Source organism: Hemitrygon akajei, chromosome 22 (assembly GCF_048418815.1).
Source record: "Hemitrygon akajei chromosome 22, sHemAka1.3, whole genome shotgun sequence".
Classification (NCBI taxonomy): Eukaryota; Metazoa; Chordata; class Chondrichthyes; order Myliobatiformes; family Dasyatidae; genus Hemitrygon; species Hemitrygon akajei.
In genome coordinates this window covers 57284049-57307775 of record NC_133145.1, presented here as the reverse complement: position 1 = coordinate 57307775, position 23727 = coordinate 57284049, and the positions used below count along the sequence as shown (strand labels likewise).

Sequence of the window (23727 nt, the reverse complement as noted above, 5' to 3'; positions counted from 1 at the left end):
CCTGGGGGACCGCCTAATCAAGCACCTCCGCTCCATCCACCAAAAGCGGAATTTTCTGGTGGCCAAACTTTTAAATTCCAATTCCCATTCCACTTCTGACATGTCAGTCCATGGCCTCCTCTTGTACCAACACCAAATATTTCATCTAGATAACCTCCAACCTGATGGCATGAATATTGCTTTCTCCTTCTGGTATAAAAAAAAATCCCTCTCCTTTCCCTCTTCTTCTATTCTTCATTCCTGACTCTTACTTCTTCTCACCTGTCTATCACTTCTCCTAGGTTCTGCCCCCCCCCCCACACTTCCTTTTCTCCCATGGCCCACTCTCCTCTCCTATCAGATTCCTTCCTCTCTAGCCTTTGACCTTTTCTAGTCATCTGGCTTCACCTTCTAGCTATCCTCCTTCTCCACCCCCCACCTTTTTATTTTGGCATCTTCCCCTTCTTTTTCAATCCTAAAGAAGGGTCTTGGCCCAAAATGTTGATTGCTTATCAATTTTCATAGTTGCTGTCTGAACTTTTTGTGTGCATTGCTCTGTCTTTAGTCTGTTGCTAATAAATCTTAATGTCAATTAAGTGATTTTGCAGTACCAACATGAGAGGACAAAGAATATATAAAAAAGAGGGTATCACACCAGAGCTTAGTGAAGCTAGTATTAAGACAATTATCAAGACAGTGGTACAGTTTACTTACTATCAAAGAATGCTATATCAAATAACTTGCTGGTTTCCTTGGCATCAACATCTTAAACAGAACATTACTACTTCACTGAAGTAGCTTATAAAATTATCCATTTAATGCAAGGATAACATTTTAAAAATTGAGCAAGTCATGCCAAAGGCCAAAACGCAATGGAGCAATAGCAAATATTTCAAAAGCGAACAGAAACAAAACATAAAAACAGAAAATGGTCAAAATAATCCGTAGGTCAGGCAGCATCTGTGAAGAAAGAGGCAGAGTCGTGTTTTGGCTCAATAACTTTTGATCAGAAAGGCTCCAAAAGGTTATTAGGAAAAACATTAATGACATTTCACTCGCCACAGATACCTCCTGTGATATTTGGGAACATCCACAATCTTCTGTTTTTATTTAGTATTTCCAGCATCTGTGGCTTTTACTGACTTTCAAGAAACAAAAATAACCTGACTACATTTTCAATTAAAACTGTCACTACTGAAGGTCAGAGCATGAATTTTGTTGTTCAATTCGGCATCCAAAATTACCAACCCTACCTTGCTCTCTGCTCCACCAACACGTTGACGTGTAGCTGTAACCATCTCCAATTTAGCATTGTTAGGTACATTAGCAAACCTCCACTGCTGTGATAAATCCAAAAGTGTTCTCTGGAACCTACAATCAAACAACAAATAATCAAGGTCCTCCAAAAACAAAATATGGTGAAAATGCAATCAGGAAACAGGTCATGTGAAACCGAGTTAACATTTCATATCAATGAGCTTTCATCAGATGACTCTCCACAAAAGGATGCGCTCAGTATTTCCCTCATTTTCTGCTTTAACACAAAATTCAACTTCAGACACTTTTCAATAAATAACTCTCAATGATTTCATGCCCCACATAACTTAGGAGATTAATTGCTCGATTCACACCACAGGGAATGTAATATTTATCCTTAAACAATCCACAGCCCTCAAAATTTACTTGGATCTTTTAAATATGGAAAAACCTTAATATCAAGGAATCCATCTAATGTTTTAAGGATATACTACTCTGATCAGTTTTAAATTTCAATGATATGGAGAAGTGGGAAAAACATACCATTCTAATGTCTGTACAATTCCAAATAGCTGTATCTCAATAAATACATAAATACATTTGAGAGTGGGAAAGGATTTCCAAGAGGGGCAGAAAAATGATTTCATGAAGAGTAGAAACATATTTGTATTGCATGCAGCATTATTGCGAGGCAGTGAAAGGGGTTGAAAATCACTGCTACGGCCTCTGCTTGTAGAGTCTAGTCCACGTATACAACATGCTTGGCATGGCTTTCATTCACAAAGACAAAGATTTTATTTCATTAATCTATCAGTGAATCATGTCAATTTGCAAGTATTTCATTAAATCAGAATCAATACCTGCAAAACCAAAGAAATTTTTACTTTCATCATTTTTTCTGTAAACCTGAAGAACTAAAATAAACCATTTTAACAAAAATAATTAAGAGGAAGATCATCATAACAGCATATATGCAACGATTTTATCCCAAGTTCAGATGGTGAAAACTTAGATGCTACTGGACAATTTAAATAAAAACGGAATTTATTCAGCACATTAGGGGTATGGGGAGGAAATAGAGATAATGGTTCAGGGTGATAACTTTGCCTCAGATCTAGGGAACGAGGCAAATTTCAACAATGGATCTACGATTGACCTGCTTGTGCAGCTCAGGGAACAAGTGCACTTGAAGAGGATGGCAAATGACATCACAGGAGATCGTGAAGGAATGTGAATAACTGGGAGACAAACTCCCGATGCTCAGTGATAGGGTCATGGTCCAGAGGCAAATATGAGAAGATGTCAGACAGCTGGAGATTAATTTACCATACAAGAGAAGCATTGCCCTTGCCAGGAGGCTTGCTGACAACATGAAGGTTGAGACAGGTCAACCTGAGCATAGATCATGAATGGAGAAGTGGGGGGGGGGGGGTGGGGAAATGAGTAGGAATGAGAAGGTTTAGAATAGTGGTCGCTAATAGTCATCGCCAATGATCGGTCGACCTTTGAGACTTTCCCAGTGGATCCTGAAAAAAAACTGAAAATTAAATACACAAATACATTGTGCCTGATAAACCTTTTGATGCAAATATGTAGTAACTTTTTCTTCGAAAGAGGACCACTTGACAACTTCATGCCCAAAAGGAACTTTATCTAGGACAGTAAAACAATAATTCTTATACAGAAGTTTTCACTAATGCGCACTGGGCAGAAAAGACCGGAAGGAAAACCCCGCAACCCCGGAAACAATCTCTCTTTACAAACAGTTTCCGTAGCAGGAGTATTACTATATTACCATGATCCTAATTGGTATTAACTTTTCTTTATAATGCTCACATTACAACACTTCTTCCCTTTAAATTCCAACATTCCCCAAATGTACAAGAAATAGGAAACAAAAACAGTGGTGTCATTAGTTTGCGTACCCCTGAAACAAAAACTAGTGTCTCAGTAAGTTTACCAGTACCAGGAAAGTTGAGGAGTTGAAATCAGGATTGAAGGACAAGCAAACATGCTGCTCAGAGGCCGTGGATCAACAAGTGTTAAAGGACCTGTCACTCTGTGAATATTTTTCACAACAGTTTGATGAATCCCTGGATGTAATGCAAACAGCTTAGCTTGTTGTATTTGTCAGAATGGCTTTCCAGGATTTTACAAAAAAGGACTTCCTCACTCTTTTGCACTTAAAGGAGAGAACAAGAGGCGAGGATACTTACAATGAGTTTAAATAAAACGTCCATGAAAATGACATCCCCATTCATAAACTGGTGGCAATTACTACAGATGGGACCCCAGCAATGCGTGGTGTGCGCATTGGTTTTTATAGCACTGTGCCGTAATGACCCTGATTTTCCCGACTTCCTGGATTATCATTGTGTGATTCATCAGCAGGCCTCGGCTGGGAAGGTCGTGGACTTTTCTCATGTAATGACACGGGTGGTCAAACTGATAAACTTGATTCGAGCAAAAGTGCTTCAGCACCGCTTATTCAAGGCATTATTGGATGAGCTTGATGCCACTATGCTCTGTTTGATATGCTAGTTACAGTGTTTTCTTGGTTAAATTAATTTGAAAGTTTGACAAAAGCATTTTATGTAATTAAAATACAATTAGCCCAAATAAAGGGCCTCAAGTTGATAGTACAATCTGAGCTGCTTTCTCTAAACGATTTAGTAGGTTGCTCTTGCCTTTCACTAAGGCAAAGGTAGGGGATCTTGGGCTTAAAAAGGTTGGTGACCACTAGCTTAGAATAAGAAAGGGCAGTATTAAAATCAAATGGCCACTATTATGCTAAGTCAACGATGAATCTCCAAGTTAGTCATTACAGTCAGAGTCATAGAACATTACAATACAGAAACAGGGCCTTCGGTCCACTTAATCCATGCCAAACTATTACTCTGCGCAGTCCCATTGACCCGTACCTGGACCATAGTCCTCCATACCCCTCCCATTTGTACAAGGCCATACTACAAAGCATCAGAATTAGGCCGTTTGACCCATTGAGCCTGCTCCACCATTCCATTATGGCTGATTTATTACCCCTCTCATTCTCCTGCCTTCTCCACGTAACCTTTGATGCCCTTACTAACCAAGGACCTATCAACCTCCACTTTAAATATAACCAGTGACTTGGCCTCCATGGCCATCCACTGATTCTCCACCTTCTGGTAAAATAAAGTCCCCTTCATCTCATACTTATCCAAATTTCTCTTAAATGTTGTAATCAAACTCACATCCACCACTCCCACTGGCAGCCCATTCAACATTCACACTACCCAAAGTAATAATTAATCTAAATCATTATCTCTCTCTCTGAGTGGCGGGGTGGAGGTACATCTCTACTAAAGGAGGTGTAAGGGGCTTCTTCCCTCTGTCAGCCTACAGGTCACCCTTGGGCAAGGTGCAGCACTTGCTTAAGGTGGTGGATGGCCCTATGAGCAGCTGGTGCAAGTCACAAGTCCTGGTTATGTGACCACTGACACCAGCCAGACAATCTCTGAAGAGTATTGATAATGGCTGGAGTCACCCATCTTGTAAAGACACTGCCCAGAAGGCGGCAATGGCAAACCACTTCTGTAGAAAACCTTGTCAAGAACAATCATGATTGAGACCATAATCGCCCACATCACATGACATGACACAAAATAATGATGACGACGACATTTCTCTCACATTCAGATGTTGTTATGCAGGATTGTGTGTTTTTATTTCAGATTCCCAGCATGTGCAGTTTTTTTTTTATTTATAACAACCTAAATGTCTATATCATCTGTACTTCATTATGGAAATGTGGTGAAGAACACTAAAAGGATAACTGAAGAGCTAACACCTCAGAATCAGGAAAGCACAGAATTCAAACTGCAAAATGGGTTCAGGAAGAGTTACTATCCCTCAACCATCAAGCTTTTGAACAAAAAAGGATAACTACACTTACTTGCCCATCCATGAGATCTTCCCACAACCAATGATCTCACTTTAAGGACTCTTTATCTTGTCATTTCATGTTCTCATTACTTATTTCTAATTGCCTTGTTGTATTCTGCACTCTGGTTGATCTTTCATTGATCCTATTATAGTTACTATTCTATAGATTTGCTGAGTTTGTCTGCAGGAAAATGGACTCAGGGCTGTTTATTGTGACATATATGTACTTTGATAATAAAATTTACTTTAAACTTTGATTTATTGAACAGATACTGTTGATCTTGGGAGCATTTATGTGGGATAATAACATTTAAAAACAACAGTGTTCCAAATAAAACTAATTATTCTGGTACAACGCAAATTCTGTGCTTAACCTAATCAGAGTCTCTAAGACCAAATGATCTAATCGCCAAGTAATAAAGGCCTCAAATGAGGGAGAATTAAACTGCTTTTGATCAGCAATAGTTGAGTATCGCATATGCTCAGGAATTCCAAGTACTAATAAAGAAATTACGTTGCATGGAGCTCACTGAAATACATTATTTGACTGTGGTAATCAGTGCTGTAAATTATTAAAAGGTTGCTTCACATCTGCTACCAAATGTGAAGTCTGGACACACAGATGAACAATGTTTAATATTGGGTTTGCAGAAGCTATGTAGCATAGCTCCCAGCAATTCCAAAGTATGACAGTGAAACAGATGTAGCTCTGTAAAACATGAAACTTCTGACAGCCCAAAAATAAAGGATTTCATGTGAAAACATAATTTATACTAAAGGATTAAATATGCTTGTTCCTTAAGTTAATTCATTTACACACTTATGTTAATGGTTTGGATTTTTGCATTTAAGGACTGTAGATCTTTTCACATTTACGTTTTTTATATTGTGTTATTCGCTCATTCCTTTTCCATTTAGTTGTGTGAGGGAAGGGGGTTTGGGGGTTGCTGTTCCGCTTGTGTTCTGTTAATTTTTTTTTGTATGGAGAGGGGGTGTTTAGGGATCTATGTTCTTGCTCCATTTTGTGCTGGGTGGAGGGGAGATTTGGGGTCAATGTTCTTGTTCCGTTTTGTGTGGGGGGGAGTGGGGTTTATGCAGCGGAGTTGATGTTTTTTTTGTTTCATAGCTATCTGGAGAAGACAAACCTCAGAGTTGTGCATGGATACATACTTGGATACATGGATAATAAATGAACTTTCGAATCTTTTTGAACTTTGATCAAGATTGACCTGGACTTAGGGACTCTGGGAACCTCGAGTTTAAATATGTCTGACTCCAAATATTATAAAACAAATGTATAACTTCCTAGAAATATAAAAGATCAGTGACCCTCCACAAAGAAGTGAAAGACTTAAGACAAAAACAGACTATTTTTAAGAAAAGATTCTTACTTGAGGGTATATTCTTCAGGATCCAAATTTTGCTTTCTACACACCTCTTCTAAAACCTAAAACACAAAAACAAAATGACAAACATTACATTTAACTTTGGAGAAATAAATCACCTGGCTATTAAGAAATCACATCAACTGCTATGTTGAATAATTCTCATTTAGACATTGATTTTGTCTAAGGAATCAGATTTTATTAATGAATGAAAATTAGAATATGTGTTGATTGTCCATCATGTCTAACAATGACAAATTTGTGCAGTTCCCAACCCTTTTTATGCCATGGACCCGTACCATTAACCATGGGGACCCCAGGTTGGGAACCCCTGTTCTAGATGATGTGAATTATACGAAGAAACCAGTGCAGGAGAGTTTTTAAAAGTGGAAAAGCCGTTGCACTGTGGCAGTTCCACACACTCGACCTTGGAAGTCCAGGTCCAGCGGTATGAGCAGTTTTCACAACTGGAGTCTTCCTTGGTTGCAGTGGATGACGTGACTTCATCTGTGCCTTGTCATGCCCTTCGCTCTCCATGGAGCTTTGCAGAACTGTCTTCTTGCCTGTTAGATCTCACTGTTGATCTCTTCTACCCAATCCGCCAGAACTGATTTCACATGACAAGACAGGCACATCCTTGTCTCACTGAGGAACCAGACCTTACCTGGTATAGCCCGCCTGTTGAAGCAGTGTACCAGGTGTGGCCACTGTCACATGTACACAGCTACTTAGAGCCACAGGTGAGAACTTAAGAGTCTGGTGGGGACCAAAGGTGTGTGAGCTGCACTAGAATGGACACAAGAAGCTCCTTCACTAGAGGTGCTACCTGCGCCCCTCCCCCTCGATACCCATTAGTCTACAAGAGCAGTTATGTATCCAACCTTGTTTGAACTTAGCCAAATTACCCCCTCAGGACAACATAAATAAATCCATGAATCTTTGTCACGCTAGGCCAGATATAACAGATACAACAACTATAATGATTTAAACAGTGTATCATCCAATATTTTTACATACATTCACTCAAAGATTTCTACTTGTGTATTTTAATTGCTTTTTCTTGCCTTTCATTTGTGAAGTCTGCATCATCCTATTTTGTGAGGGGAATTCCACCCCTCCAAAATTAAAGTACTTAATAAAACTGCTTTAAGATACCCTATACTGTAACAGCAGCATAAGTGGAAGTAATAAATGTGCATAGCTCAAGATTCCCAGCATTTGCAGAACTGCTTGTGTTTATTGTGGAATCATTGCTTATTTCACTGAAACAATGTAAAGCAGTCCTTCAGCAACACTTGTTTCAGCCTCATCAAAGTAACTGACAAAATGGTCACCTTGGTCAGTCTGCTGGAGGAATATTTCACTCAGCTGGAAAGAGTGCAGAGCAAATTTATGTGGATACTGCCAGGTCTGAGTTATGTAGAGAGTTTGTACAGGCTGGGACTTTATTCTTTGGAGCATAGTACACTGAGGTTATATCACAGAAGTGTAAAAAATTATGGAGGCACATAGATAGGGTAGTTGACAACTTTTTGTCCAGAGATGGAAATTAAGAACTGGAGGACATTGTTTTCAGCTGAGAAAGCAGAATCAGAACGAGGTTTATTATCATTAACATATGTCCTGAAATTTATTTTTTTGGGGCAGCAGTACAGTGTATACTATAAATTACTATCTGTATATTACACACACACACATATATATATATACACAGACATAAATAAAAAGTGCAAAAAAATCAGATTAATAGGAACTCAAGGGGCAACTTTATCAATGAGAGGGTGGTCCTTATGTAGAATAAATTGCCAGAGGAAATGGTTGAGGCAAAGCACATCAACAACAGCACAGTAACGTTGTGGTTAGCACAACTCTTTACAGTACAGGCGACCCAGGTTCAATTGTACTTGCTATCTCTAAGGAGTTTTTAAGTTCTCCCTGTGACCGTGTGGGTTTCCTCCAGGTGCTCCAGTTTCCTCCCACAGTCCAAAGACAGACATACTGGTTGGTAGGTTAATTGGTCATTGAAAATTGTCTCATGATTAGGCCAGGATTAAATCGGGGGGGGGGGGGGGGGGGTTTGCTGGGCAGTGTGACTTGAAAGCCGGAAGGGCCTATTCCGCGCTGTATCTCAATAAATTAATGAATAAACAGTGTTTTAAGACACTTTGACAGGTACCTGATAGGAAAGGTTTAAAGAGATAGGAGTCAAATGCTGGCAAAGTAGGGAATTTTGGTCAGTATGGACCAGATGGGCCAAAGGGCCTGGTGCTGCGCTGAGCAACTCTATGACTAATATCAGGTCCAATACACTTAGCAAAAAAGGTAAAGATTAGCTTTGCCAAGTACGCATCGAAATCTACAGTGAAATCCACTGTTTGGAATCACTGATCCACAAATCTGCGAGGATTGTGCCATGCAGCCACAAATGCCACGAGGCTTCCAGCACCAACATAGCATGGCCACAACCTACTAACCATAACTGTAATGCCTCTGGACTGCGGGAAGAAACTGGCGTACCCAGAAGAAACCCACAAGGTTGCAGAGAGACATTTTTTTTCAAACAGACAGGGGAGGAAATTGAACCCCAATTGTACAGCTGGTGGAGTAAAGTGATACCGCAAACCACTATACTACTGTGCCGATCTTCAGACTGTGAACATTTCCCGTTTCAGTCAAGCATGAGTTTGTACTGGTTGGTCTAACATCTAAGAATTCCTGTCCAGGACATGCAACTACAAACTGGCAGATGAAGTTACTTAATTTCTCGTCCTCATTTTCTTCCACAGCACCAGATGCCATACAATGACAACAGTTCAGAAGTATGAAACAAATTGCATAAATACAAGTTGCTCTTGCAGTTTTGACAACTAGATCAGCGCCAAAAGAGAACAAAAATCTGTCAATCTCCAACTGCAGCAGTAGACTTGAGAACACATTTGAAATGTTGTACTTTTCGGAACATTCAATCCAACAGATAGAATTATAATTGGACAAACTGCAAGATAGGGCACAGCAGTACTAATCATAATAAATAAATTCTTAAATATGTCAACTTCAAACAACAGTAGTGCTCTCGCCTCTCCTGAACCAAGTGATGTAGATTTAAGATTCAGTCCACACTTTATGCACACATCTTTCATTATAGAAAATAAAGAGGTCATCTAACTGAAAAGTTTAAATCTTGATAAGGTGTACACAGAAAAACTACACTCAGGTAGAACGAGTTCTAAAAAAGATGTTATGTAAGGTCAAAGTCAGAAAGCATTTCCTCACAATAGATAACTATTTATTTATTGAGGTACAGCACAGGTGTCATTCTCTTCTGATGATGTCAGATGATGTTACCAATGTTCTGCATTTATGGATTTGGACTATGGACAATGGACTTATGTCTTATATATTCTGTATTTTCGCCCATTCTTTCTTATTTAATTTTTGCACAGGGAAGGGGTTCGACGTTTTGTCGCATTTTAAGTTTTTTTGTGTGGGGAGGGAGATTGGGGGGGGGGTCAATGTTCTTGTTCATTTGATGATCACATTGACCCTCTTTTTTATTTGGGGTTGGGTTTACTGTTTCTCTTTGAACTGACTTCCATTGTTTCCTGTTTCGTGGCTATTTGGAGAAGTCTCAGAGATATAGACACTGCATATATACTTTGATAATAAATGAACTTCTGAACAGGCCCTTCCAGCCCTTTGAGCCACACTGCCTAGCAATTCCCAGATTTAATTCTAGCCTAATTACAGGACAATTTACAATGACTAATTAACCTACCAACCGGTACCTCTTTGAAGTGTGGGATGAAACCGGAGCACCCAAAGGAAACCCATGAACTCACAGAGAAAACTAACAAACTCCTTATAGACAGATGAGCACTGTTCCCTAAAATACGTCTGAGATCCAGTTAACTGTAAACATCAAAACTGTGAGATAAATGGTATGCAAAGTCTAGTAGTTATAGAAATAAAAACAGATAGTTGAAGTTAAGATACAGATCAGATATGAACTAATTAAAAGGTTGAGGTCCACAGTAACAAGCCCTTGGATCCTCAGCAATCTTTTTACCCATTTACACTAAACCCAATTTGCCATCTTTCTATGCCTTGTCTATTTAAGTGCTTGTCTAAATGTCTCCTAAATAAAATTGTATCTGAATCTGCTAGTTCCTCTGGCAACATGTTCCAAATGTTAATCATTCTCAGAGTAAAAAAAAATTAAAACTTACCCTTTAGATCCACTTCAAATCAAAGGAATGAGGGATGACCTCATTGAAACCTATTTAAGGTTGAAACACTTCAATAAAATGGATGTGGAGAGGACGTTTCCTATGGTGGGGAGTCTGAGATCAGGACACAATGTCAAAATAGAGGAGCATCCTTTTAGAATGGAGATGAGGAGGAATTTCTTGAGCCAGGGAGTGGAGAATTCATTGCCACACAGCCTGCCATGGAGGCCAAGTCATTGGGTACATTTAAGGCAGAGGCCGAGAGATTCTTAATTAGTCAGGGCATGAGGGGATACAGGGAGAAGGCAAGAGATTGGGACTGAGAGGGAAAATGGATAAGCCACAATGAAGTGGTAGAGCATTCTCAATGGGCAGCCTAATTCTGCTCCTATATCTTATGGTCTCATGATCTAGATCCACTAATTCTCACATTTAAAACTATGCCCTCTTGTCTGATATCTTTACCATGAGAAAAAGATTTCCATAATATTTGTCCTCTCTACACCAATAGATCTGCAGCTTAAGGAAAAGTGAAATTGGTGAAGATATTGATTAGCAAAGTAGGCTCAAAGGGCTGCATGGCTGATTAGTTCTATTTGATGCTTAGTTTGACAATTCTCAAAAAACACATCAGGGAGTGCTCGGTGAGTGAAGCAACATTTCACCCTCAGAAAATTCTAAGACCAGTCCTGTTTTGTGGTGATCTCTGAACAAATTATTCGTACTTGACAAGCAGTGGCAAACCAAAGAAAGAAGTGGGAAAACCCATTTACTGTATATCGACAGGCCCTCTTCATGTTAGGAGGAGCTACACGAGTCATTTAATTAGTTTGCATCTGATCTGTATCCTGACTTCAACAGCATATTAACATGCACTCTTCACGTTAGGAGGTACTCAATGTTTTAAGAACTGCTTCTCCCACCTCCGCCATCAGATTTCTGAACAGTCCATAAAGACCACCTCGTATTCCTCTTTTGCATTATTAATTTTTTGTAAGTTATGGTTATCATATGGCTTTACTACTGTCGCAAAACAACAAATTTCACAATATATGTCAGTGACAATCAACCTGACACTGTTATATTGAGCTGCAGCTGTCTGGGTTTTTTTCAGTCAAAAGGCTTATACAATTGTATTTTTGCCGGGGACTCGCACACGTGCAAATAGTGGAAGATTTAGTGCCCGCACTGACAGTGCTGCCCCCATGTGTGAGGGGCACTCTGACTGAGTCGAATCAGCTCCAGCTGGCGGGCCCTACTTCAGGGAGGCGGTCCCTCAGACCTCGAGCTTAGGAAGTGGGGGGGGGGGCAGAGGCCGGGCTTTCTCCTCATCGCTCACCTGTAGCAGCGGGGTGCCGGCCGCCACCTTCACCTGCTGCCGCCTCCCGTTCGGGGCCAGCACCGTTACTGTAGTCACCCCACTCGCCGCCATCACAGTGACGCAACCCCCCTCCTGCCTGTTCAAAACACAACTTTATTGGTCGGGCGCCGGTGTACGCAGGCGCGCTGGGCCACGTCCCGCCGCGCGCTCTGGGGGCGGGGAAGGCGCTGCCGTCCGCTCCTCCAATCACAGAAACGCCGTCGACCCAATCAATAGGCAATCAGTGCAGCTAATCAATACAGCAAACTCAGGCCAGTGATCGAAGCAAACCTTCAACGCAGAACCGGCAGAGTAAGTCCCCCACTTCATTCTGGTTTCTGCCCCCTGATGAAGGCTCTCAGCCTGAAACGTCGACTCCTCATTCCCCTCCATGGACGCTGCCTGACTTGCCGAGTTCCTGCAGCATTTTGTGTGTGTTGCTCAAGATTAACAGCATCTGCAGAATATCTTACGTGTTTATACATTTTATTTTTTCTGGTATTTATGCGTGTGTATTTAACCTCTACCCTTAATGTTATTCCTTATTCTGCATCATTATTGAATGCTTTATTGCACATTGCACCTACACACCACAGCAAATTCCTAATACATGTCAATGTATATGGCAAATAAAGATGATCCTTGATAAAGTTGATCCTCTATATACAGGGAGCCAATCATTACTTCCTCGTTTATTTAGCCAACAGACAATAACTGCAATTATACCAACATATCAAATCAATGAACCATGCAGCATTTAATGGCATAGCACCTTCAGCGCAATAATCAAAACCAGATTCTGTAGAGAAGTTAAGAGGGATGAATAGGAGCCTAATTGTGGAACTAGGTATTATGGAGAAGAGAGATGAATGTCCTTTGAGGTGGAATTGAAGATCTCAGAGTCAAGGAAAAAAACCATTGTTTCCAATTATGTAAGAAATAAAATTTGAGACAAACAAGATCAAAAAATTGGGGGATTATGTAGCTAGATTGGTTGGCAGGTAAACCATGGAAAAGTTATACTTTGGATTAAGACGTCTTAAGCTTATGGGACTGCAGGACTGATGACTGACAGTGAGCATAGGGATGATGGGTACAGGTTAAAACACAGGCCTCAATGAAGGATGGAGATAGCAGCTAACACTTTAGACTCAGACAGCTGGGAGATGTGTAAAAGGCCAGAGAAAGATTAAAGACCAAAGATACAAACTCACGATCAAACTCTGGATCCTGGGAGTCAATGCCTCCCTCCGAAGCTGGATCCTTGACTTCCTGACCAACAGATCGGAAACAGTAAGGACAGGTAGCAACATCTCCACCACAGTTGTTGTAAACATTGGTGCTCTACAAGGTTGTATCTTCACTCCTTGTGCACTCATGACTACGCGGCCAGATTCAGCTCCAACTCCACCTACAAGTTTGCAGATGATGTCCCTGTGTCAGGGCTGCATCTCAAATAGCGATGGGTCAGAGTACAGGAAGGAGATAGAGAGCCTAGTGACACGGCTGAGAGGTGCCATAACAACAACCTCTTACTCAATGTCAGCAAGACCAAGAAGCAGATTGTTGACTTCAGGAGGAGGAAACCAGAAGTCCATGAGCCAGTCCTCTTTGGGGTTTCAGAGGTGAAGAGGGTCCACAACTTTAAATTCCTCAGTGTTATCATTTCAGAGGACCTGTCCTGGGCCCAGCATGGAATTGCAATTATGAAGAAAGCACAGCAATGCCTCTATTTCCTTTGGGGTTTGTGAAGATTCAGCATGACATCTAAAACTGTGACAAACTTCTATAAATGTGTAGTGGTGAATATATTGACTGGCAGCATTGCCAATTCCCTTGAATGGAAATTCCTACAAAAAGTGGTGGATCTGGCCCAGTCCATCATGGGTAAAGCCTGTCCTACACAAAGCGTTGTCGCAGGAAAGCAGTATCATCATCGGGGACCCGATACCCAGGACATGCTCCTTTCTCACTGCTGGCATCAGGAAGAAGGTACATACGCCTCAGAGCTCACACTATCAGATTCAGGAACAGATATTACCCCCTCAACTATCAGGCTCTTGAACCAGAGGGGATAACATCACTCAACCTCACTTTCCCATTATTGAACTGTTCCCACAACCTACTGACTCACTTTCAAAGACTCTTCATCTCATGCTCTTGATATGTTTTGCTTATTTATTCACTATTATCATTTCTTCTTTTTGAATTTACCCAATTTGTTGTCTTTTATACACTAGTTGAATGCCCAAGTTGATGTGGTCTTTCATTGATTCTATTATGGTTATTATTCCATGGATTTATTGAGTATGCCAACAAGGAGATTAATCTCAGGGTGACATATATGTACTTTGATAATAAACCTGCTATGATCTTTGACAACAACCTGTCCCTCAATGTCAATAAAACAAAAGGGCAAGTCATTTACTTCAGAAAGTTGGGGGGAAAACAGGGTACATGCTCCTGTTTATATCAACAGTGTTGAAGTTCAGAGGGTTGAGAGCTTCAAGTTCCTAGGTGTGAACATCACCAATAGCTTATCCTGGACAAGAAAGCTCACCAATGCCTCTACATCCTCAGGAGGCTAAAGAAATTTGTCATGTTCCTCTTGACCAGTTTTTAACAATGCATCATCAAGGACTTTTGTCTGGGCACGTAACAGTTTGGTATGGCAATTGCTCTGCACATAACCGCAGGGAGTTATGGATACAGCTCAGCATGGAAATAGCCTCCCCTCTATGCACTTTTTCCATATTTCTCGCAGCCTTGATAACGCAGCCAGTACTGTATAATCAAAGGCCCCACCAGGCTCAGGTTAAAGTCTGTCCCGAGCCTTATAGGCTCATCAGGCTGGTGCTTATGCCGGTTTCCGGTGAAGCGAGACTCCCCCCCCCCGGATAGGACGCCAGTCTATCGCGAGGTTAAACCCAGCATTTTGCCGGTACCCATTTTCAGCTGGGTGGACTGGAGCAGTGTGTGGTTAAGTTCCTTGCTCAAGGACACAACACACTGCCTCAGCTGGGGCTCAAACTCACGGCCTTCAGATTGCTAGTCCAACGCCTTAACCACTTGGCCACGCGCCCCCTCACCAGGCTCAGGGACAGCTTCAATCCCATTGTTTTCAGGCTCTAGAGTGGACCTCTTGTATGATAAGATGGACTCTTGGCCTCACAATCTACCTCATTATATTCTTTCACCTTATCGTTTACATGTTCTGCATTTTTTTGATAGATTTTATACTTTGTTCGGCAGTGTTATTCTTTTCCTTCTGTCTCAAAGCGCTGTGTAATGATTTGATCTACAAGAGAAACTTTTCACTTATCTTGGTGCATGTCACAATGAGGCCTCCGTCGGTCAGGATGTTAGGGATGCTATGTCCTAGCGGTCTAGATATGCAAGACAGGGCAGTACAATATGGAGAGCAAGCTGATGCCCTCTAGCAAGCTCCCTCTCTCCACACATCTGATGATCCCAAAGGAATGGCAGAGACCGATACAGCTTGGTATCAGCAGCTCTGCAAGAGTTTCCAGTCAGCAGTGAACTCAACATAAGTCTGCCTTAAGGACTCCAACTCTGTATTTTTCCCTCGGGATTTACTCCTGGAGCCTTCCCCTTGAGTGGGTATAGCTGCAAAGCAGTGGAGGTTTGAGATCAGAATTTTCCTTCTAGATGAGCTGCCAGTCACAGCTGATAAGGCCCATCTGCCTGAAGGTATGAGCAAATCGCGTTGGCCCCTTGTCCTGTCAGTGAAATGGTTCTACCAGGCTTAGTAGCTAAGCAACACATGAAGGCCAGGAGCTGGACTTGATTGTCAGAGGCTATTTGAGGTGCACGCTATTGAGACCATTTAATAGGTAGTGGGAGCTTGTCCCCATTGTCACCCCCAGCTGTAACAACCTTAGGGATCCATAATAAACCAATATCAATATCAATCTCTACATCAGGCCCTACCATTTTATATACCTTCTATGTTTCAATAAAATTACCCCTCATTAGCATCCAAAGAATATGGATCTAATTTCTTTAGCTGCTTATGACAAGGCAACTCTCTCTTCCCAAAGTTAGCTTCATGGATGTCTTTTAGCTGCTTCCAATGCCAATATATCAACTCTACTTCCAAAGCTGCAAACACGAGGAAATCTGCAGATGCTGGGAATTCAAACAACAACACACACAAAATGCTGGTGGAACACAGCAGGCCAGGCAGCATCTATAGTGAGAAGCGCTGTCGACGTTTCGGCCCGAAATGTTGACAGCGCTTCTCCCTATAGATGCTGCCTGGCCTGCTGTGTTCCACCAGCATTTTGTGTGTGTTGTTGTTCCAAAGCTGCACATGGTTCTGCAGGTGTGACCTCGCCAGTATAATGTATGAATACCTCCCTCTTTTTAAACTCCAACACTCTTGCAAGAGAGGCCAAAGTGCTAATAAAAGAAATGCTGGGGTCTGGAGCAAAAACACAAACTTCAGGAGGAACTCAGTGGGTCAGGCAGAGTTTCTCTTGCACAGGGGTTCTTAACCTGGGTTCCATGGAGCCCTGGTCGGTGGATAGACTCCATAGGGTCTGAGAACTTGGGGGAAAAAATTACAACTTTCTTTTCACTAACCTGTAACTGAAATCTAGCATTTCCTTCAGTTATGAATGTTGGCAATAAACTACAGTAGTATTAACCATACCTGTGACTTTGTCACCAATAGAAATTACAGGTATTTTCATATCACATTACAGTTGTTACAAATATCTCAAAATATTGTTACACCACGCTCATCGCTTCTTCAAATTTACACTAGATATTAGACCTGCCGCTAAGCAACAACCTTCACACTGATACAACTTTAAAAAATTAAAATTTAATTTTAACTTCCCTATATTTTAATGTATAGTCTTGGTATGCATTGGTCTTTCATTGATTCAATTATGTTTCTTGGATTTATACAATATAATTAGTTTCTCTTGCAAAGCTACGTATTTTATTTTATATATTTAAATATATTATTCTGAGAATAATGGCTTCACCAGACAGTCAAAGGGGTCCATGACATGAAAAAGATCTCCTTAGCTAGCAATTTGTTTAATACCAATGTGCTATTTGCATTCTGACCACTCTCTGTAAAAAAGTCTGCCCTACACATCTCTTTTAAACTGTTCCCTCTACACCCTCTAGTATTAAAGCTGTGACCTCTATCCTCTACCCTACTCCCTAAACACTAACAACTGTGTTACCAGATTTACTGCATCTGCCTGTTAACGGCTTGTGATTTGGGCACAAATAAACTGAAGTAACATACACAAAACCGCCTTCACTGCTGTTGCGATGTGTCATCATCTTCCACCGGCTCCACTGCAGGATGGGCAGAGTCTATGGAGAGGAATAAGGAATGGTTGTTTTGGGCTGAGACCCTTCACCTGGACAGGAAAACCAACATCCTTCTGTATTTTCCAAACTCGAGAAAGTCTGCAGATGCTGGAAATCCAAAGCAACACACACAGAACGCGAGAGGAACTGAGCTAGTCAGGCAGCATCTATGGAAAAGAGTAAACAGTCGACTTTTTGGCTTCTGAAGAAGGGTCTCAGCCTGAAACGTTGACTACTTACTCTTTTCCATAGATGCTGCCTGACCTGCTGAGTTACACCAGCATTCTGTACGTGTTCTTTGTGTATTTAGCTCATCTGCAATCTTTTCCTGTTTATATAACAGTTTGCCTTTAAATTTCCCCTTCTGAAGTTCATGGCTTCTCCATTGGCCAAATTACCACTGCACTGCCCTGTATTAAGTGTATTGCATGAGCTCTTGAAGCAGAAAAAAAGGGATCTGGAGAAAGCTTTGTTAGATTTCAGCAATGTATTGAAATCCACACTGCTACAGAAGGTGGTAATGCAACAGGCTTAAGGTGGCAGACATAATCAATCATGCTTATTTTCACTAACAGGATCTCCACAGGTGACGTTTCTGTTTTCTTTAAGATCTGGTTAAATGTGTTTATTGAATGTTATAAGAAGCAATTACGCTCAGACTTCATAGTCTAATTTGTGTCCATATCACTTAATTTATTAAAGAGTTGTCTGTCATATATAACTAATCCTGCCCGATTTCAAGATAAAATTTGAAGTTGTCAGTCTAAACAGACATCACTCATGGCTAACAAACAATGATACAGTTTATTGTTGATGAAAGACCCGATTCAGAATCAAGCTTATTATCGCTGACGTAGACCTTGTAATTTGTCCTGAAGGAAGGCCTCGGTTCAAAACATCGACTGTTTGTTCATTTCCGTAGATACTGCTTGGCCTGCTGAGTTCCTCCTGCATTTTGTGTGTGTTGCTTTGGATTTCCAGCATCTGCAGTCTTTTCCATGTTTGTTGATTTGCAGCAGCAGTACAGCGTGATACATAAAAGTTACTATATGTTTGTAGTGCAATTATCGAGTTGAGTATGATATTCTCCTGAAGGGTTATTCCCTTTGCTGGGAATGCCTGTGTGTGACTTTAATGTGGGGAGGTGATGCCCAGGCCATTGACAAATCGGGGTCAGGGCCCAGTGGCATGGAGTGCAAGATAACTGGGGACCCTTCACTGCTACAGCCTTCCTCCACCTTCACTGCTGTTGCGATGTGTCATCATCTTCCACCAGCTCCACTGCTGAGGTCTTGGTTGGATCGCTCTTTGCCTGGAACCTCCCCTTTGACCTTATCGCCATGGTGACCTTACCGGGAGCTAAGCTCCAAACAGCGTCACCCTCAGGATTGCAGAAATGCACAAAGCCATGCCAACTATCCCTAGTCAGTCCCTGTCGATCCAAATAATCGTATATCTGGTTCCTTAGAATACCTTCCAATAACTTTCCCACTACTGATGACAGGCTCACCAGCCTATCATTTCCTGGTTTACTTTTAGAGCATTTCCTAAAAAGCAGAACAACATTAGCTATCCTCCAATCCCTCATTGTCGCTAAGGATGATTTAAAAAATCTCTGCTCGGGCCCCTGCAGTTTCTGCCCTTGCCTCCCACAGGGTCCGAGGGAACACCTTGTCAGGCCCTGGGGATTTATCCACCCTAATTTGCCTCAAGACAGCAAACACCTTCTCCTCTGTAATCCGTATAGGGTCCAGTACATCGCTGCTGCTTTGTCTCATTCCTATAGACGCTGAGTAAATATCCATCTCCTGAGTAAATATAGGTGAAAAATATCCATTTAAGATTCCCCCCCCCCATCTCTGTTGGCTCCACACATAGATTACCATTCGTACAACAGCTCGCCTCTTCTCACCCCTTTGCTTCTGGGTCTCAGTGCCAGAGACCTGACCACTGTGACTTTCCTTTGCTAGGTCATCCCCCGCCCCCCCCAAACAATGTTGTTGAGGGGGATGGCCACAGGAATACTCTGCACTGGCTCCTTAACCCCTTTCCCCTTCCTGACTGTCTCCCAGTCTCCTGTGTCCTGCACCTTGGGTGCAACTACCTCTCTGTATGTCCTAGTGATTACCTCGGCCTCCGGAATGATCCACAATGTATCCGGTTTCAGCTCCAGCTCCTTATTGCGGATTGTTAGACGCAGCAGCTGAATGCACTTCTCCTAGGAGTAGTCATCATGGACTCCGTCCCTGCCCACATCCCGCAAGAGGAGCATTCCCTCCTCTTTTAACTGTGCAAATATAAAGAAGGAAAACAATAAATAAACTGGGGATAAAAACTTAATCTTTACATCATATTGTAATTTATAGTTTTTTTATAATTATATATTGCAATGCTCTGCTGCTGCAAAACAACGTACGTCAGTGATATTAAACCTGATTCTGATTCTGAATCTGATCAGTAGAGTGGGAGACGAGAAAATTGCTGTAAGTTGCAGTGAACCTGAGGCAGGGATGGTTTGGTTGTATCAGGAGGAGGAAGATCTGTGCCTATAAAATGCTTTAGAAATCCCTTTCCAGATTTGTATAAATTTCAAAAATATACTTTATCCATAATATACATATGTGAATACAATTGGTTCCTGTCCTTGTCTGCCTTAATGCATTATCAATTCAGTACTCTGGTCATGCATCAGCATCAGTCACTGCTTCTGTGGGTTGAATACACAGGACTCTGTCTGATTCCGGTTTGGCATCAGATTAATTTCTTTATCTCATGTACATTGAAACATACAGTGAAATGCGTCATTTCCATTAACATCCATTATAACCCAACTACGTGCTGGAAACAGCCCGCAATTGTTGCACACATTCCTGCACCAACCAAACGTGCACACAGCTTACTAACCCTAACCATATGTTTTTGGAATGTGGGAGGAAATTAGAGCACCCGGAGGAAACCCAGACAGGCAGAGAACAAACAAACTCCTTACAGGCAGCAGCAGCAAATGAATTCTGAACTCTGCTTGTTGGAGCTGTTTAGTGTTACACTAATCACAACACTATATTTTTAATATACATCGTTGGGTACTGATTGCACATCACCGAGTCCTCAGTTATCCCACTGCTCAGAAGGAGCCTCAACAAAGGCGTCAATGTATCCTTTTTGAGCACATCTACACAGAGCGTTGTCACAAGAAAGCAGCATCCATTGTCAAGGACCCCCACCGTCCACGATGTGCTCTCTTCCCATTGCTGCCATGAGGAAGAAGGTACAGAAACCTTAGGTCCCACATCATCCGGTTCAGGAACAGTTAATTAGCATGGATAATGTCACTCACCTTAGCTCTAAGCTGACTCCACAACCTACAGACTCACTTCCACTCACTCTACACTCATGTTCTTGAATTATTAATTACCTCTTTTAAAAGCTTTTTAAAAATTACTTGCATGATTTGTCTTCTTTTGCACGTTGGTTGTTTGTTGGACTTTATGTATAGTTTTAATAAATTATAATGTATTTCTTTATTTTCCTGTAAATGCCTGCATGAAAATGAATCTCGGGATTGTATATGGTGACATATACATACTTTGATCATAAATTTACTTCAAACTTTGAACTTTTTAATGGAATGGCCAAAGAAATGGAGTCTGGCAGTGTTTCTAGGGACAAGGACTTCAAAGATCTCAGCAAACTTTAGTGTTTATTAGTCTGAAGCTACTTTGTTGTTTGTTCAAGGCTAACTGCTCTTATCATCTTTTTATGGTCTGTTTGATGACAATTAGTGCAATCAAATTAAACACAGGAAGTACAAATATTCTTTGTTGATGCATTAAATACATTGCATGAGTTCTCAATCAATAGGAAAGTTCACGGATGAACTGATCTAAGAAAGCTTTGTTGGAATCATCTTATTGCAGGGAGAAAAACAAGCATCTTGGGCATTGTACTCGAGATGCACGAATGTAGATTGTACCTCAAGGTGTCAAAGCAGTGAACAAAAAGTGAAGGACATGATTAGAACTACCCAGGCCATGATTAGAACTATCCAAGCCATTCCTTCCTAACTTATTACTGTTGATTCTGACTTCTTCCCCCTTCCTTTCCAGTCCTGATGAAAGGTCTCAGCCCGAAATTATGACTATTTATTCCTCTCCATGGATCCACCCTACCTGTTGAGTTCTTCCAGCATTCTATGTGTGTTGCTCTGGATTTCCAGCATCTGCAGAATCACTAGTGTTACTTTTGTCATATTTTGGCTTTTGATCATTTCTACATTCATTGACAGCTACATTTTGTACATTTCAGTAATGCCCCAGTAACATCTGCAGAGTCAAATCAAACTAGGAAGTAATAGTTCGGCTTTAATTCATGTAAAGTTAGTTTCAGTTTCCTCCCACATTTCAAAAGACATACGGGTTAGGGTTAATGAGTTCTTGGCTATGTTGGCACTAGGTAAGGCATTGGTCAGACCCCATTTGGAGTATTGTGAGCATCTTTGGGCACCTTATTTAAGGAACAGTGTTCTAACATTGGAGAGGGTCCAGAGGAGGTTTGTGAGAATGACACTGGGAACGAAAGGTTCTACGTACGGGGCTCTGGGCCTGTTCTCGCTGAAGTATAGAAGAGTGAGAGGAGGATCTTATTAAAACCTATCAAATATTGAAAGGCCTAAAATAGAGTAGATGAGCAGAAGATGTTTCCAATAGAGGGAGAGTCTAGGAGCAGAGGGCACAGCCTCAGAATAGGACATCCCTTTCCAACAGAGACGAGGGTGAATTGTTTTAGCCTGACGGTGGTGAGTATGTGGAATTCATTGCCACAGACAGGTGTGAAGGCCAAGAATTAGGTGTGCTTAAAGCAGTAAAGGTGTCAAAGGTTACAGAATCAGGTTTAATATCACTGACGTGCATCATGAACTTTGTTGTTTTGCAGCAACAGTACATTGCAATACATAATAAAAACCTATAAATTGCAATAAGAAATACATTTTAAAAAATTAAATTAAAATAATAGCGTAAAAAGAGAGCAGAAAAAAGGAATAAAATATTGAGGTAGTGGTCATGGGTTCGTTGTTAATTCAGAAATCTGATGGTAAAGAGGAAGAAGCTGTTCCGAAAGCATTAACCGTGTGACCCCAGGCTCCTGTATCACCTCCCTGATAATAGCAATGAGAAGAGGGCATGTCCTGGATGATGAGGGTCTTTAATGATGGATACCGCCCATTTGACGCATTGCCTTTTGAAGATGTCCTCGATGCTGGGCAGGCAGGTGTCCGCGAAGGAGCTGGTGGAATTGGCAACTTTCTGCAACTTGTCTCGATCCTGTGAGTTCGGCCCTCCACACCAGATGGTGATGCAACCGGTTAGAATGCTCTCCACAGTACTGTGTGTGCGTGGAAATCCGTGAGATTTGGTGGTATAGCAAGTCTCCTCAAACTCCCAATGAAATCTAGCCACCGTCGTTCCTTCTTGGTAATGGCGTCAATATGTGGGGCGGAGAGAAGGCAGGAAAATGACGTTGAGAAGGATAATAAATCAGCCATGACTTAATGGGCAGAATGGCCTAATGTCTTATGGAAGCATGGTGACACTTGTGGGCTGACCCCAGCACACTGAAGCTCACTGAGGCTACAGGGTTCCTTCAGCAGACGGGATTTATTTTTGATATCCCCTATTAATATCAACCGCTCTGCAAACATTTGTAAGGTTCGTACTATAAGGAGCAGCTTAGAGAAATGCATGTACTATACATAGAAAATTGAAGATTAAATGGAAGTAACATTTTAATTTATGTGGTACATATGTCGTAGTTCAAAGGACGCCAAAAAAGAGTGATCAATGTCGAAAAGGTTTCAATTACCTAACAGTTTCAATTGCAAGATATTTAAACATTTCTAAAAAAAAAGGAAATGAAGAATATTCATAACTGTAGAACAAAATATACTGAGGAGGGCAGCATCTGTAGAGGTGAAAGTAAGCGTTGATGTTTCAGGGCAAGACCCAGCATCAGAGTAAAACCTTTCATCTCCACACTTTCTGCTTGACCCATTTTCAAGCTAAAGGTTAGTTTTATTTGTCACACGACAGTGAAATGCGTCGTTTATGTCGAGGATGCGCTGGAGACAGCCCACAAGTGCTGCCCCCCTACCAGCACCAACATAGCCTGGCCACAACTTTCTAAGCCTAACTTGTACACCTTTGGAATGTGGGAGGAAACTGGAGCACCCGGAGGAGACCCTCAC

General features: G+C 41.4%; 1 protein-coding gene across 2 annotated transcripts in view; it reads right to left on the bottom strand.

The window, feature by feature from the left end:
• aspscr1 (ASPSCR1 tether for SLC2A4, UBX domain containing) overlaps positions 1-12231 on the bottom strand; it is a 290192-nt gene extending 277961 nt beyond the window's left edge. For both annotated transcript variants that reach the window (XR_012095994.1, XM_073026315.1), the window contains exons 1-3: positions 12111-12231; positions 6552-6607; positions 1233-1350 (exon numbers count right to left, since the gene is read on the bottom strand). Coding sequence is in view for 1 of the 2 variants with exons in the window: in XM_073026315.1 (XP_072882416.1) it covers positions 1233-1350; positions 6552-6607; positions 12111-12203 (267 nt within the window). In the remaining variant the exon portion in view is untranslated. The remainder of the gene's footprint in view (positions 1-1232; positions 1351-6551; positions 6608-12110) is intronic.
• Positions 12232-23727: the final 11496 nt, after the last annotated feature.